Raw genomic sequence first — 14928 nt, 5'->3', positions numbered from 1 at the left:
CTTGTTCTTCTTCTTGTTCTTGTTCTTCTTCTTGTTCTTGTTCTTCTGCCTCCTCCTCCTCTTCCTCTTCCTCCTCCTCATCCTCTTCCTCCTCCTCCTCCTCCTCTTCCTCTTCTTCTTCTTCTTCTTCTTCTTCTTCTTCTTCTTCTTCTTCTTCTTCTTCTTCTTCTTCTTCCTCTTCCTCTTCTTCCTCTTCCTCCTCCTCCTGTTCCTCCTCCTCCTGTTCCTCCTCCTCCTCCTCTTCTTCTTCCTCTTCTTCTTCCTCTTCCTCTTCTTCTTCTTTTCTTCCTCCTCCTCCTTCTCCTCCTCTTGCTCCTCCTCTTCCTCCTTCTCCTCCTCTTCCTCCTCCTCCTCCTCCTTCTTCTTTCTTCTTTTTTTTCAGAACCAGGGATTCAACTCAGGCCCTTGCACTTGCAAAGGCAAGTGCTTGTTCTACTGAGCCATCTCCCCAGCCCTGTGACAGGCTTCCTGAGAATCTACATATCTGAAAGTATCCCAGCTAACCATCGTTACTGAATGTGTATATTCCACAATTAAGAATATTCATACATGTGACTATATTATCATAATTTTGAAGTTTTATATCATTTTGGGTGGTCATTTTTTTTTAAATTCCTATCGACTATTAACTTCTATTGGTTTCTACTTTTCATAGTAGATATTTCTCTGGATTCTGATGACCATTTACTGTACATTCATGTTTCAGCATCAAATATAAAAACCTGGACGCGCTGTCTGCATAGCTGGGCTGTTAACACGTGGGCTTCACAGGAGGCCTCAGAGCCCAAGACATAGCTTTTAGTTAGGAACACCCATGAATCTCCTACCTGCAGGTCTTCTTTCTTAAAATCATTCTTAGAAACAATTTCTTTCTAACTCTTTAGTATGATGCCCACTTTACTTTGATTTGAAGTATTTGTATACATTCTGTGTTTGCTTTTTCCTCCATTTCTTGCTCAAGAAACAAGTGTGTAAATTGAATTTTTTCCACCTTATATTTAATCGTATACTTATCACAAAAGAGGGAAGGAGGAAAGAAGGAAGAAAGGAAGGAAGAACGAAAGGAAGGACAGAGAGAGGAAGGAAGGAAGGATAAAAAGGCAGGGAGAGAAGGAAAAAGGCAGGGAGTAAGGCAGAAAACCCTTTTAAAGATCTGCTGGCAGAGCATGGCTGCTTGCCTAATACTATATGCAATGGGACTGAACATAAAATTTCTTCAAACCGAGATGCCTGTCTGACTGTTCAGACAGAAAACAAAATGCTGCACCATCCTGTGGTGTTGAGACATGTTTCAGTTTTGTTCTTGCTCATTGCAAATTTTATAACCTGTCCTGAATCTCATGTGTCTGCTGTATTATATTCTGGGAGTTACAGTTTCTGAGCACAAGAGAGATTAGAGAACTAGAGTGGAAATAGCACTCTGGCTGCTTCCAAAGGCAGCTGTGCGTGTGACCAGTGGATTATGCACAGTTCTCTGTCACTGTATTTGCACACCAAGGCCGCCCAGTTGGGGATGAAGGCCCTGTCATGGTCTACAGCCTCCAGTGGGTTATAATCCCCTCTCCTTCTGGGTATGCATCACCCGTTCCTGTTTTCAGTGTGATTGAAATGTTTGTCTTTTTTGTTTCTTTATACTTTGTTTCATGGCTAGAAATAAGGATTTGAAGCCACTTCAAATATTCCTGGTTCTATAAACATCCACAAATTGCAAATTTCTCTTTGTTCTAGTGTCTCAATTTGGCAAAGGGTGTATTAGTATATGCCTGAGTTCTACTGATTGACCAAGATAGTCTGAGTGGGAGATTGGCAGACAGTGGTCTCTTGTTTGCTCATAAATAATACAAAATTTTAAAGCAGAAGCCCCCAAAGAGCTAAATTTAATAATAATTATGGTAAATAATGAAGCTTGCATCTTGTATAATGCAATGGTTCTTCCTTCTGCAGAGCTTTTAATGCTATGATCTGAGTCAATATATCTAATTTCAAGCCATTTAAATCCTTTCTAAAAACAGAAATATCAAGGACTCAATCAATTAATTATACTTTAATTATTTCTTCTAGCTCTTTTTTCACCTCTGAAAAGCAGGCATCCTAAAACATTCACTTGGTTTTTTATAGAGCAGCAAAAAAATTTTTGCCAATTACCATAACTATGTAAGCAACTAGAGTTATTGTTTAATATTGACGAATCAATAATACTCTGTCTCATTTTTTAAAAAGTCAAATGAGTGAGAAAATGGAATGTTTAGAATCTATAACTAATTAGGAAAGAACCATTGTATTTATATTGAGATTGATTTTTTAAATTACTTTTCAAGATATTTTTAAATACTTGAAGTATTACATAAATTAAAGCATTAGAGATTAACATTTATGGTTTTTTCCCCAAATAGCAAAGATCCTGCTGCATTATTAAAAAGAACTGTCCCTCAATAAGCCCTGTGAACTATGGTCAAACTCACACACTGCATTCATACATTGGTCATGATATCCCCTTGCAAAGTGTGAAGCAGTCTTTCACCTGTCCTGACTGGGCACACAGGCATTCCTGCAATATTGTCATTTCAGTAACATGAACCAAAGGCCACAACATGCATGCAGGATAACATGCTGGCTTGTGATATTAGGATGGGTGCCTGCATTGTTAAGTAGTTTTAGCCCAGGGTGCCCTCAGATGGAAATCAGTCTGCGCTGGGAATATAACCTTTTAGGAAATGTTCTGTAGGACGAACTCCATATCTAAAGATTAAACTATTTCTCTAACAGATATTCAATGGCATTAGAAGTAACTCACCTCAACTGGAGAAACTGTGTAGTAGCGTAAATGGAAGCAATGCAATAAGATCTTCAGGAAACATGATGAAAATCGTGTATTTCACAGATGGATCCCGGCCATATGGAGGCTTCAGTGCTTCCTATACATCCAGTGAAGATGCAGGTAATGTAGGATGCTGTGAATGAAGTCATAGTCAAAATACCTCACAGATACCACTAACAACAGAAGAGCCTCCTATTCTCTTCTTAGTGATTGCTAAAATTATGTCCAGGATCCTCAGCATAAAACAAACACACACGTGCAAAAAGGAAGTCCAATCCTGACAAAAAGCATTTTGATTTCAGAAAGAAAAGTCCAGTTGCAAATTATAAACTTTAAAAAATGCTATTAAATGACCATCTAGCACAATTCCATTGCCATGGGGACTTGATTCATATCCATAGTCCTTGTCAATTCTTTTGTGTTGAAGACACGATCTACCTTTTAGAAAGTAACTTTGTCCTCAAGATGCTTTTTCCTATGTCTTAGTCACCCACCCATATACACCTTTCCAGTGAAAATAAATGGAGGGCTTTGCATTTGATAAAAAGTATTCAAGCAAGACATGGCTATGCTTATAAATGTTTTCTGCCCTTTAAATGGGTGCTGTCATGTAAAGGTTTTAAAACTTAAATGGAGTTGAAATGAATTTTGAACAAACTTCTTTAGGTTATCTCACTGGTAAAAGAGGCATGGATTGCCAGCTAAGCTCTGCAAATTCATTGGCAACCTATGTTATACTTTGACCAAATTAGATTTCTGAATGAATAAGTTGATCCAGAAATTGCCAGTTGCTAAGCAGAAGCCATTGGAACCGACCACCAATATACACAGTGATCCCCTAACTTCGATATTAGTATACAGTAAGCACAGATTTAATGGTACTGATTATCAGCCAAGTCTGAGCCATGACTGAGCTCTAAACTGGTAGGGAAATAAATGAACTTCACTTTGCCTCCCTCTTCTACATCAACGCCCAGAAATTTCTTCCATAGGCTACATAGACTACATGGACTTTTATCAACAGCCCTGGCTGGATCCAGAAAGACAAATCAATAGAGTTATAGTACCATTGTTATTTTAATTTTTCTTGCTGGATTATTGGTATCTCCTGTTATCACATTCATTTTACTATTAATTTCCCTGTTGCCGTTTGTTTTCTTAGTGTGTGGTGGGTCTCTTACAAATGCCCACGAGGGAAACTTTACTTCTCCTGGTTATAATGGAGTCAATAAGTACTTAAGAAACCTGAACTGTGAATGGACTCTCAGCAACCCAAATCAGGGGAATTCATCTATCTATATTAATTTTGTGGCTTTTGCCCTTGAAAGTCATCAAGACTGTCAATCTGATGTTCTTGAGTTTCGAGCAGGTAAGTTCTTTCAATGAATACATTCTCTCATTTATTAAATCTCTCAGTGTTCTTATGTTTGCTGTGATTGCTAATTTGATTATCAACTCAGTTGGCTTCAGTGACTCCTTGGGGTTGAGTAGAGTCCACTTAGGAAAGTCTCTGGATGTGTCATGGGGGTGGGAATTTGGAGACTATATATCCAGTCCCTGGTCTCTGGCTCTCTTTCTAGTCTCAGCTTCCTCTTCCCATGAAGTGAACTTCTTTGCTCTATTATTTCCTGCTACATTGCTTCTTGAAGCTTCTCCAGACTCCTCCTGCAAGTCAACATCAAAAGCTTTCTAAACTATTTGGTCAGGTAGGACCTGGGAAAAGTTTCAATATGCAATCTAGAGAAAGCCATGGGTGCTGTAATAAAAGAATAATGGAATGGTTCCAGTGAGAAAAGGCCAGCTGCTGAGACAAATAGAATAACGGCTGTCCTTAAGGCTTCAGTTGGGAATGAGGGCTGTGATAGGAAGGCCATTCCTGTTACATTTTGGAAAATAATCTGTCTACATTTTGTCCATGGCCTACAATGCTGTATGAACCTGTTTTAAGGCAGTAGAGTGGTTGATCTGGTAGAGCAAATTTCAAGGCAGCACAATGTCCCTTTTATGGCATGGGAATTGCTGACTGTCTCTGACCAGATTTATAGTGAGAACTAGGAACATCAAGCAGAACAGAAAGATTTGAAAAACATGGAGTTTGGCCAGAAAAGAAGAATATATAGGGGCTGGTGAGATGGCTCAGTGGTCTAAAGCACCTACTTAGAACGAGCTTAGCAAAACACAGGGACCGCGGTTCAATCCCCCAGCACCACATGCCAGCCTGCCCCACCTCCTGGTGGGCTGAGCTGGCCACACACAGACACACACACACACACACACACACACACACACACACAAATAAATAAAAATTTAAAAAAAAAAAAGAAGAATATATAATTTTGGGGCCAAGAGAAGGTGGCTCTTATATACATTAGCACCAGTGGAAAGAAAGCAAATATTTTGAACTGAGAGAAGAAGAGAGATGTCTGGACAGCATCTCAGGAATCAACAAGTCCTCACCCATCACAGGCTCAAGAGTACAAAAGAGTAAACCTTTCATTTGTACAGAGAACCCATGAGCCTCTACACATGGAGTGCCTCCTTGCGAGTTGCTTCTCTAGGATTTATTTCACCATGCTCAATCATCCAGCCACTGAAGCCTTTGTCCAGAGCTTGTCCAGAACAAAGCTCTCCTTCTTTAAGTGGCAAGTGTCAGGTAGTTTGTCCCACCAACCAAACCTAGCTAATACACTTGGGCAGCACAAAGAACCAAAGGAATCAATGGCCACTATACAGGTATGTAAGATTCAAAAGAAATGTGGGAACAATGCCTTCATTCCTTTTTTGCTCAACCAATGAAAAAATGCACTATTAGCACTAGCGATATGAATCTTTTTTTCAGCATCTGGGTTGCTTTATACATGTAAGTAAATAAAAGGGGAAAATAATGTTGCAGACAATCTGTACTATCAAAGATTTGCTGAATTCTATTCCATCCAAAAGAATTTAGAGAAGAGAAAATTGGAAGCAGCAAAAGTTATTCCTTCGGTGGGGATGTTCTTAGACCTTGACAGAAATCCTTGGTCGGAGAATGTGAGGCACAAACCAACGCCTTCAGCAAGAAAATCAACCTAGCTCTCTGAGGTTGATGAGTCTAGAAAGTCTTATGAGGGAAATGAAATTGGCAGTTTAATAATGTTCTCCATGAAAATCTGATAAACCTTCACTTCTTCTACCTGGCTCAAAACTATTAGCCTATAGAATCAAGCAAAATAGCTGTATGTAAAGTTTCCCTCAGTCAAATGCCATTTTCTCTTTATTCCTCCAGATTTAGAAACAGTTAAAATTCTATAATTCATTGATTTATAAGATCAATGATGTTCATCCGACAGAATAAATAGCAGAAAGATGTGAGCTATCGAGCTGCTCTATAAATGTTCATCAAATTTCTGTGAAAAGTAATCTTCATAAAACACATTCAGCTCAAATCTGACAGTTCTTGGCCTGAGTGCCGAATAGGCTTTTCATTTTCACTGAATGAATTCAGTGAGGAAATCCATAAAAGTTGAGGCAATTACCATCTTTATCCTGAGGACACATTTTATCGCCACTGATATTACATTTCTTACTCCCTAAAAAGGTATAATCCAAAGGATCTTTTAAATTAGTTGTATCTCTGTTTAGCCATGCTGAAGTAATTATGAAAACACAAACCGGAATGAATGAACACATATAGTAGAGATACCTCTATAACAAAACATCCTAGGTTGCTTGGTTGTTTAGAGATTTGGTTTATTCCGTAAGTGGAACCCTTTCTTTTGTAGTTAACAAAGATGGAGAAACTTTGTGACTCTGTGCAATACTTTTCATCATTTTTAAATGAGTTCCTTAAATGTAGTTTCCAAAAACTATGTAAGTAATAGAAGTTGGTGTATTATTTTTTCAGGTGATTCTGAAGGGCTCCTGTTAGGGAGATTTTGTGGCCCTGCACCACCTACGGTGCCACTGGTAATCCCTTATCCTCAGGTGTGGATACACTTTGTCACGAATGAACGTGAAGAATATACAGGATTCAAGGCAGAATATTTCTTTACAGGTAAGACTATGATTACAATCTCTTTCCTTGGATATAAAATCATAGTTAAACCTTTTATAATATTTTCTATAAAAATATTGTGGATATCTTATGACATTGCTTCTAGGTAGTAATTAGTTTCTTGGGTAATGTCAATGAAATTTTTCCAAATTACATTTTAGTGTTGACAGCTAGAAATATTATAATTTTATACATTTACCTTTATTGTATAGATCTTCTTACACTTGCTGGTTTGAATACTTTGTCTTTAATTGTTTTGTGGTTTTTCAATGTAAACAGTCATGTCTCCTGCAAATGAAAGTTCTTTTCCTTTTCAGCCCTAAAATACCTCATCTCTTTTCCTTGCCTTATTTCACTGTTAGGACTGATATTATAATATTAAGCAGAAAAGATGATGACCTCAATGTGAATGCCTGTGACATTTTATTGTTAAACAAATATATTGCTTGCTCTTAGATTTCAAATACCCTTTTTCCGATTAATGCAAATCCTTTTCATTTCTAGTGACAAAATTTTAAAAATAAGAATAGGTATAAGATTTATCAAACCTTTTCTCCATCTTTTGATATGTTCCTATCTTTCTTCTTTTCATATTTTAGAACTATTTTTCTCTTACTAAGCCATTCTTCCTCTGCCAGAGTAAGCTGTGCTTGGAAATGATGTAGACTTGGCTCTTTCTGCTGCATTGTATTTGCTAACTTTTAATATTGCTTTTGCAACTGTGACATTCAGAGTTTGTAACTGAAAATTGAGCCCAAGATGTATAGCCCTACTCCTCACTGACTCTCGTGGCTATTGGGGATTATTCCAGTTCCTTTCAATTAATCAGGCTTCAGATTCTCAGCTTTGTGTAAAGGCTCAGCTACAATCCTTCCTTTTCCAGAAGTCCAGGATCATGTCCTGTGTTTCCCCCCAGTCACCAGAGCCTCGGGTCCCAGCCCTAGGACACACATTTTGCCTCTTTATTTTCCCAGACTGCCACACTTTGTATTTGAGATTGCCCTTCCAAACTGTAGCACTTACTGCTGATAGAATTTTGGAGAGCCGCTTTTATTCCATTGAGCTTAACTATGAATCAAAATATGTTTTGCTTATAGTTTTATCCAACATTTCTTTGTGTTAGAACCAAATGAATGGTTGATGGCCAGAGGATGTTTTTATTTACTTAACTTTTTTCCAGATTTGTCAGACTGAAAGAAAAGAATTAGGCTTCAAGGAACAGTGTTACATGTTTTGAACATAAACTCATCCTAGCTTTATAAATATGTCATTTTTTCAACTTATCCTGTTCATGTATAATTTGATTGTTGAGTATGTTCTTAACATCAAATAACAAAATCTTTAATTATGGAACCAATAACTTCTTCAAATTTGTCTATATTTTCATTGGCCTAGGTTTTTTTCCCAAAAAAGGCAATGTTTTTACTTCATCTCTAGTGTATTTACTGTAAGTTTTACAATATGTCTATTTATAATAGATTGTCTTTCTCCCTGGTTTGTCCTTAATTGAGGCTATATTCATTTTGTGATTCTGTTACCATTATCTGAGATTCTTTTATTCACCTTATTACACTTAATTTTGCTTTTACTTTATTCATTCATTATGTTTTATCATAAAATAGGATGACTATAAACACATCATGTTTTGTGGGGTTTTCCCTCATGTCTTACTTAGACAGTTACAAATCTGATTTCAGATTGTGGTGGAATACAAACAGGAGAGGCTGGAGTGATCACCAGTCCCAACTACCCTCAGGCCTACAGCAGTCTAAGCCACTGCGCTTGGCTGGTGGAAGCCCCGGAAGGACACACCATCACTGTGAGTTCTTATGACTGGCTAAAATACTCTCAAGACTGTCCTGGAACCAGAGTCTGCTTAGGAAGCAAGTGACTTGAGCAGGCTTTGATTCTGCAATCAGATCATTGTTTCTCCCTAAAATTCTCCAGAAGGTATCTCACCTAATATCTGTAAGTCGATGATTATTGAAAAATACCGTACTTTCCACATTTAGGAGAACTTGTACATTAAAGATAAATTCATGCCTAGGAGAGAAGTGTACTCATGTTCTTGATCCAAGTTGGAATCTAGGCCAGGAGACGTCTGGAGTCTCCTGCATGATGCCACTACCTGGAGAAAAAGCCCCTCTCTAGATATTCAAGAAAGAGAATTCAATAAGGAAAGAGTCAAGAGGAGAAAAGAACTAAAGAAGAGACAGGAACACAAAATTATATTAGTGAACACAAAATAAAAAATATAAGGATTTTATCTTCCACAGGTAAACTTATTTACAGCTCAGAGTACCTCAGGATTTCTTTTTCTTTGGCAGCTTACATTCAGTTACTTTGACATTGAAACCCATGCATCCTGTGCCTGGGACTCCGTCACTATCAAGAATGGTGGCTCCCCTGAGTCACCCATCATGGGACAATACTGTGGAATTTCAAATCCCAGGACAATTCAGTCTGGCTCCAACCAGCTTACAGTGATTTTTAACTCAGACAGCTCAGTGCAAAATGGTGGATTTTATGCTACATGGAGCACTGAGACTTCAGGTAAAAAAAAAAGAGCTTCTGTGCACTTGTACTTTTTCAATGAGATTGTTTCTTACCTAATTTAAAATATAATTTCTTGGATTATGAAGGGAATTGATTCCCAAACTTCAGCAGACATGAAAATCTTCAGATGCTCAAATTCCTTGTATAAAATGGCATAGCATTTGCATATAACCTATACACACTCTCCCATGTGTATTAGATCATATCTTGGTTATTTATAATACGCAGTACCATGCAGATACTATATTGTTTAGTGAATAAAAGCAAGAAAAATACTTTGTACCTCTTCAGTGCATATGGATATTTTTTAAATATCTGTGATCTGCTGTTGGTTGAATCTCTAGACACAGAACTGTTAACAAGGAAGGCCAACCATATAGACATTTTGCACTTGCTCTGTTGAATTTAATGTTATTTACATATATCATTTCATGTAGCAATGGTAGAAAGATAACACAATATAATATTTGTCTCCTGTGTTTTGTATGGATGAAACTGGGGATTAAGTGCTTTGGTAATTTGCCTAAAATATATAGCTGATAAGTGATAATCAGGATTTCAATAAAAAGCAGATGAGCCTATAAATTTAGATATTAGCACTTCATGAAACAGGCTCCAAAGACAAAAAATTCATGGAGCAACCAGGGAATCTCAAGTAACAGGGACAGGTGTTAGACTCACAGCCATTTAAAATATTCAGAGCTTAGAGGCAGAATGCTTAGAGCAGTAAAGGCAGGAAAATAAATAGTCTGTATCATGAAGAGTTGCATTTTATATATTACCCCTTGAACAAGGGAGAGCTGTTGAGGTGTTCTGTGATTTACAACAAATACCATAGCACATGAGTACTGAGACCAATCTAACAGATTTGGGTAGTTTTGTGCCTATAAAATGCAAAACATTCAAAAATTCTTAAAATAGAAAAACTTTATCAATTAGTTTATTTAGAAGCTGGCCAAAGAGCTCAGCAGATTAAAGCACCTGCAAGCAGGCACAGGGGCCCGAGGTTCAATCTCCTGGCCTGCTGTGCTGGCCCTGCCCCCGGGGTGCACTGAGATGGCAATTGAATCTGGAAGTGGTGGCATGCACCTGTAATCCCAGCACTTGGGAGGCTACAAAACAGGAGGATCACTATGAGTCCAATCTACCCAGTGAGACCCAGTAAACCCTGTACACCCTGTCCTAAATACAAAAAAAAAAAAAAAAAAATGTCATTTAGGATTTTAGTAAATCCTAATTATTGCATTGGACAATTCTTTCTCATAGAGTAAACCTTATTATGGAGGTCTTCATAGAATTAGTTCAATCTTTGCTTGATCTTCTAGCTACTTTTATAGTCATGAAAGAGTTTTAAATGAAGAAATAGTTTTCAGGGAGGTAAATAAAAGCAAAAGATGCAGAGAGTTTCCTTTAACTTCATTTTGTGTCACATTCATATTTTCTTCGTCATTTTAAGAGTATGAAAACAATTCTTGATTTTTCTCTCTTTAAATCCTTGTTATTTATTTTCCATTCGTGATTTACCCATCAATCAATTTCAACACAGATGACTCAGGTCACTTAATGGAGGAAACTTTCCTCAATTCAAAATTACTTTTGCTAGTCCAGTATGTTAGAGTAAGATTAAAAACGAATAGAGTCATCTTCTCATGTGCTAGTGGTAATAAAGTACGAAACTTGCATTGCCTTGCTCTACAGACTGCACAAGCTCAAGGGGAGGAAGAAATACTGGTATTGTTGAAGACAATATAGAAGGCTGTCCTTTTTATGGTGAGGCCCTCAGGGTAGGTGTAACAAAACAGGAACAGCTGAAGTTTCCTCTTGATTCAATGTACTCTGTATTTATTGAGACTTCTTGCTGTGAACCTGCCCCAAAGATGAGTCATGTGTAAGGAATGATGACCTTAGAGCTCACATCTAGCAATGCTTCTGTCAGTCTCACATTTGCAGTATTATTTGTGTTGCAGAGCAATAACTTTTGCCATGAAAAATTTTCAGGTTGCGGTGGAACACTTCATTCAGAAAATGGTACAATCAGATCACCTCACTGGCCACAGAATTTCCCTGAAAATAGCAGATGCTCTTGGACAGTCATAACTCACCAAAGTAAATACTTGGAACTCAGCTTTGACAGCAACTTCCGAATCCCCAGTGGCGACGGACAGTGTCAGAATAGCTTTGTGAAGGTTAGTGCGCTTATTTATTTAACTGGAGCCAACCCAGCTTTGCAACTATAAACATTTAGGCTCCAAATGACTCAGTCATTTCTCAATGTAAGAAAAAGTCAATTCTGCTGCTTGCATTTCTTGGATGTAAAAATAAAAATCTTCCATGGATAGAAATTAAAATGTGAAGCGCAGTACATATGTGGCACTGCAGTTTTTTATTTGCTTATATCTAAAAATTGTAACTCAGTTGAAGACATTTTTCTTGGGTCCTATCAAATCTCATGAGCACTAGTAGTGCTTTCTTTCTGTGAAAACTAGAGAGAGAAAGCTTTGTTCCTTCTTTCTTGCTTCTTTATTTCCTTCTTTCCTTTCTTCTTTTTCTAATAGATTCTAAAGCACAAATGCCTTAACAATATGATGTACAATCACAGGCAAGCTTCATTTTGTTTTTTGTTTATGGAAAGTTTTATTAAACATAGGAAAAGAGGGCTGGCCAAATAGCTCAGTGGATTAAAGCACCTGCAAGCAGGCTCAGGGGCTGGAGGTTTGATCCCCAGGCCTGCTGTGCCAGCCCCGACCCTGGGATGCGCTGAGATGGCAATTGAGACTGGGCATGGTGACACACACCTGTAATACCAGCTCTTGGGAGGCTGTAAACAGGTGGATCACTACAAGTCCAATCTAGTAGTAAGACCCTGAACACCCTGTAGACCCTTCCTTAAAATACAATAAATAAATAAATAAATAAATAAAAATAAATAAACATAGGAAAAGAAGCAGGCTCTGCAGAGCAAGTTTGAGCCAAGTAAGAAAAGGGGTACATCCTTGAGTGTTAGGGCAGGCCGCCATGCAGGAGAACACAATGTCCTTACAGGCTGATTCTAACATATGCTGTAAAAAGTACCAAAAACTGCAGAAGGAGCTAATGCTATCCTCCTCTTGAGCTTTAAAATCCCATAAGCTGAAAAAACAAGTTACCCACATAAAAAAGAGTGAAATGTGGAGTCAGCAAGGCTGTCTTTCTCTAAAGCTATAGATCCTCCTCAGAGGGCGCTTTCTCTTTCAGTTGGCACAGCAGCGATGATAGCATTATAAGTTCATTTCCCTCATGCTCCTCAGCAGCTTCTATATCTCTGAGTGACTATGCTTTTTAGTGGGAAGAACATTGACCATAAGGTTATGGGAGCAAGCATTCTATTCGCTCTCCTAGTTAACATCTGCATGTTCTTTTATGAGCGAATTAAACATTTGAGTTCCCTATTATTCAACTGTAAAATGCATAAGATGATTCTTCCCTGAGTGTGGCTGTTTTAGGCATTAGAGGTAAGATGATGTCATAGCATAAGAGTGCTCGGCACTTGGAATATAAAACCATCTAGTGAGTGGAAATGGCTGTTTTGTTAATGTTATTATTTCATATCAGCTCTCAAATTAAGTTTTATATCTTATTGATCTATGCTTCCTGTTTAAATGAAAATCCAATGCTTATATAAAATATGCACATAATAAAACATTTGATATATACTTTTATGAATTGCTTTTTCTGTGAAATAAGTGAACTCTCCCCTCAGTAATGAGTTAATATCAAGTGTATAGATTGAAGTAAATCTATTCATTTCTTCAGTTATAAAAACTGAAGCTGAAAAATAACCTGGGCTCATTCCATTTCTAATAGAATACAGGATCTTCAAACCACACAAGCCCATGGTGCATGAGATCACTTGCAAACACGGCCAAAAATAAGTGCAAGTTTTCTTTTCCTCTCACTGGACCTGAGTATCTCCTTCTACCATGAGATATGAAAGTTGGTCAGCAAGCAGCCTCCTGTGGGAGCCTCTTTTTATCCCTGAGCCCAAGACTCTTTTATCCAGAGAATCCCAACAGAACAGACAAAGATGCAGGAAGCATGTTGCTTCCCAGGAACCAGGGATGCTCCTCCCCTATTCAGTGACATTGGGGTGGCCGCGAGTCATCAGTAGGGACCCCTCCTATGTTCTTCCCCTTCAACTAAAAATACATGGAGTCCCTACCAGGTGATGCATCCTCTGTCTCATCAGGAAGCACTAACAAGAGCTAGTAGAAACCCCAGTAGTACCATATAAACCAAGCAGCCTAAAATTTTACCACAAAAATTCTGGAAATTAAATAGCCATTGGAACAACATCCCCCAAAAGAATGAAAGATCACATACAAAGCATAAGCAGGATGATGCCATGCTGAAATAAAAAAAAAATAAATAGAATTCAGAGTCTCCAAACATAATAAAGTGTCCAGGATGCAATAAAAGATTCCTTTGTCATAAAAACAAACAGCATCATAGCTTAAGTGAGAAAAACACAATCAAGTGATGTCAATACGGAGATAACCCATGTGTTAGAATTACACAAAAAAGATGTTGAAGTACCTGTCATAAAAATGCTCCAACTATCACTGACAAGTTTTCTTGAACCAAATGAAAAGTATAAAATGTCAACAAAGAAATATTATTTACAATGAAAGACTAGGGAATTACAGAACTGAAAAATATAGCAGAAGTAAATAATTTGTTGGAGAAAATCAGATGAGAAAGAACAGAATGAATGAATGAACTAGGAAATATAATTTAACCTCTCTGAACAATCAAGATAAACCAGACTACAGAAATATAAGCAAAGCCTTAGGACCCAAGAACCTTAAGGGAAGTCCAACATTCATGTTATTACAGTCTCACAAGGAGAGAAGAGTTAGCAATTGAAAGAGTAGTCAAAGAAACAGAAAGTACTCAAAGAAATCTCAACCAAAAATTTTATTTCTGGAAAATTATCCTTCAGGATTAAGTTAAAAACAAAATATTATCATTTAAAGGGAAACTAAAAGAAATTATCCTAGGAGGCCACCATTATAGATTGTATAAAGGAGACTTTTCAAATATCATGAAGTGATACAAGAAAGGATCTGGGAATATCTTGAAAGAAGAAAGGAATGTATGAAGAGCAGAAATACATGTGAACAATAGAACTGGCTTTGTAATGTTATGAGTCACATTTGATAACTAGAACAAAAGATTATAGTACCCCCTGATGCTTAAGAAAATAAATAAATCAGTAAGGTAAAAGACCTAAATGGATCATAAACTTCCACACTTCACACAAAGTGGTCCATTGTCGATGCTTGCACACAGTTGTCATCACATATGGGTGTTGACACCCAGAACAATGACAACTACCAAAGGTTAACCCACAGCCACTACAGTTCAATCAAAATGGGATCTCCAGGAAGTTCAAACAAGACAAACAAGGGACAAGAAGCAGCAGGAGTAAATAAAAAGCAAATAATAAAACGGCAGATACAGCACATATATATATATATTATAT

General features: G+C 37.5%; 1 protein-coding gene across 1 annotated transcript in view; it reads left to right on the top strand.

Annotated features, from left to right (window-relative positions):
* Cubn (cubilin) overlaps positions 1–14928 on the top strand; it is a 301005-nt gene that overhangs the window by 219118 nt on the left and 66959 nt on the right. The window contains exons 49-54 of the mRNA XM_023705447.1: positions 2767–2938; positions 3981–4187; positions 6702–6851; positions 8549–8670; positions 9179–9404; positions 11406–11593. Of these exons, the coding sequence (XP_023561215.1) occupies positions 2767–2938; positions 3981–4187; positions 6702–6851; positions 8549–8670; positions 9179–9404; positions 11406–11593 (1065 nt within the window). The remainder of the gene's footprint in view (positions 1–2766; positions 2939–3980; positions 4188–6701; positions 6852–8548; positions 8671–9178; positions 9405–11405; positions 11594–14928) is intronic.

The sequence above is a fragment of the Octodon degus genome, unplaced genomic scaffold, assembly GCF_000260255.1.
Source record: "Octodon degus isolate 3935 unplaced genomic scaffold, OctDeg1.0 scaffold00220, whole genome shotgun sequence".
Classification (NCBI taxonomy): Eukaryota; Metazoa; Chordata; class Mammalia; order Rodentia; family Octodontidae; genus Octodon; species Octodon degus.
This window is presented reverse-complemented; position numbering and strand designations above follow the sequence as displayed.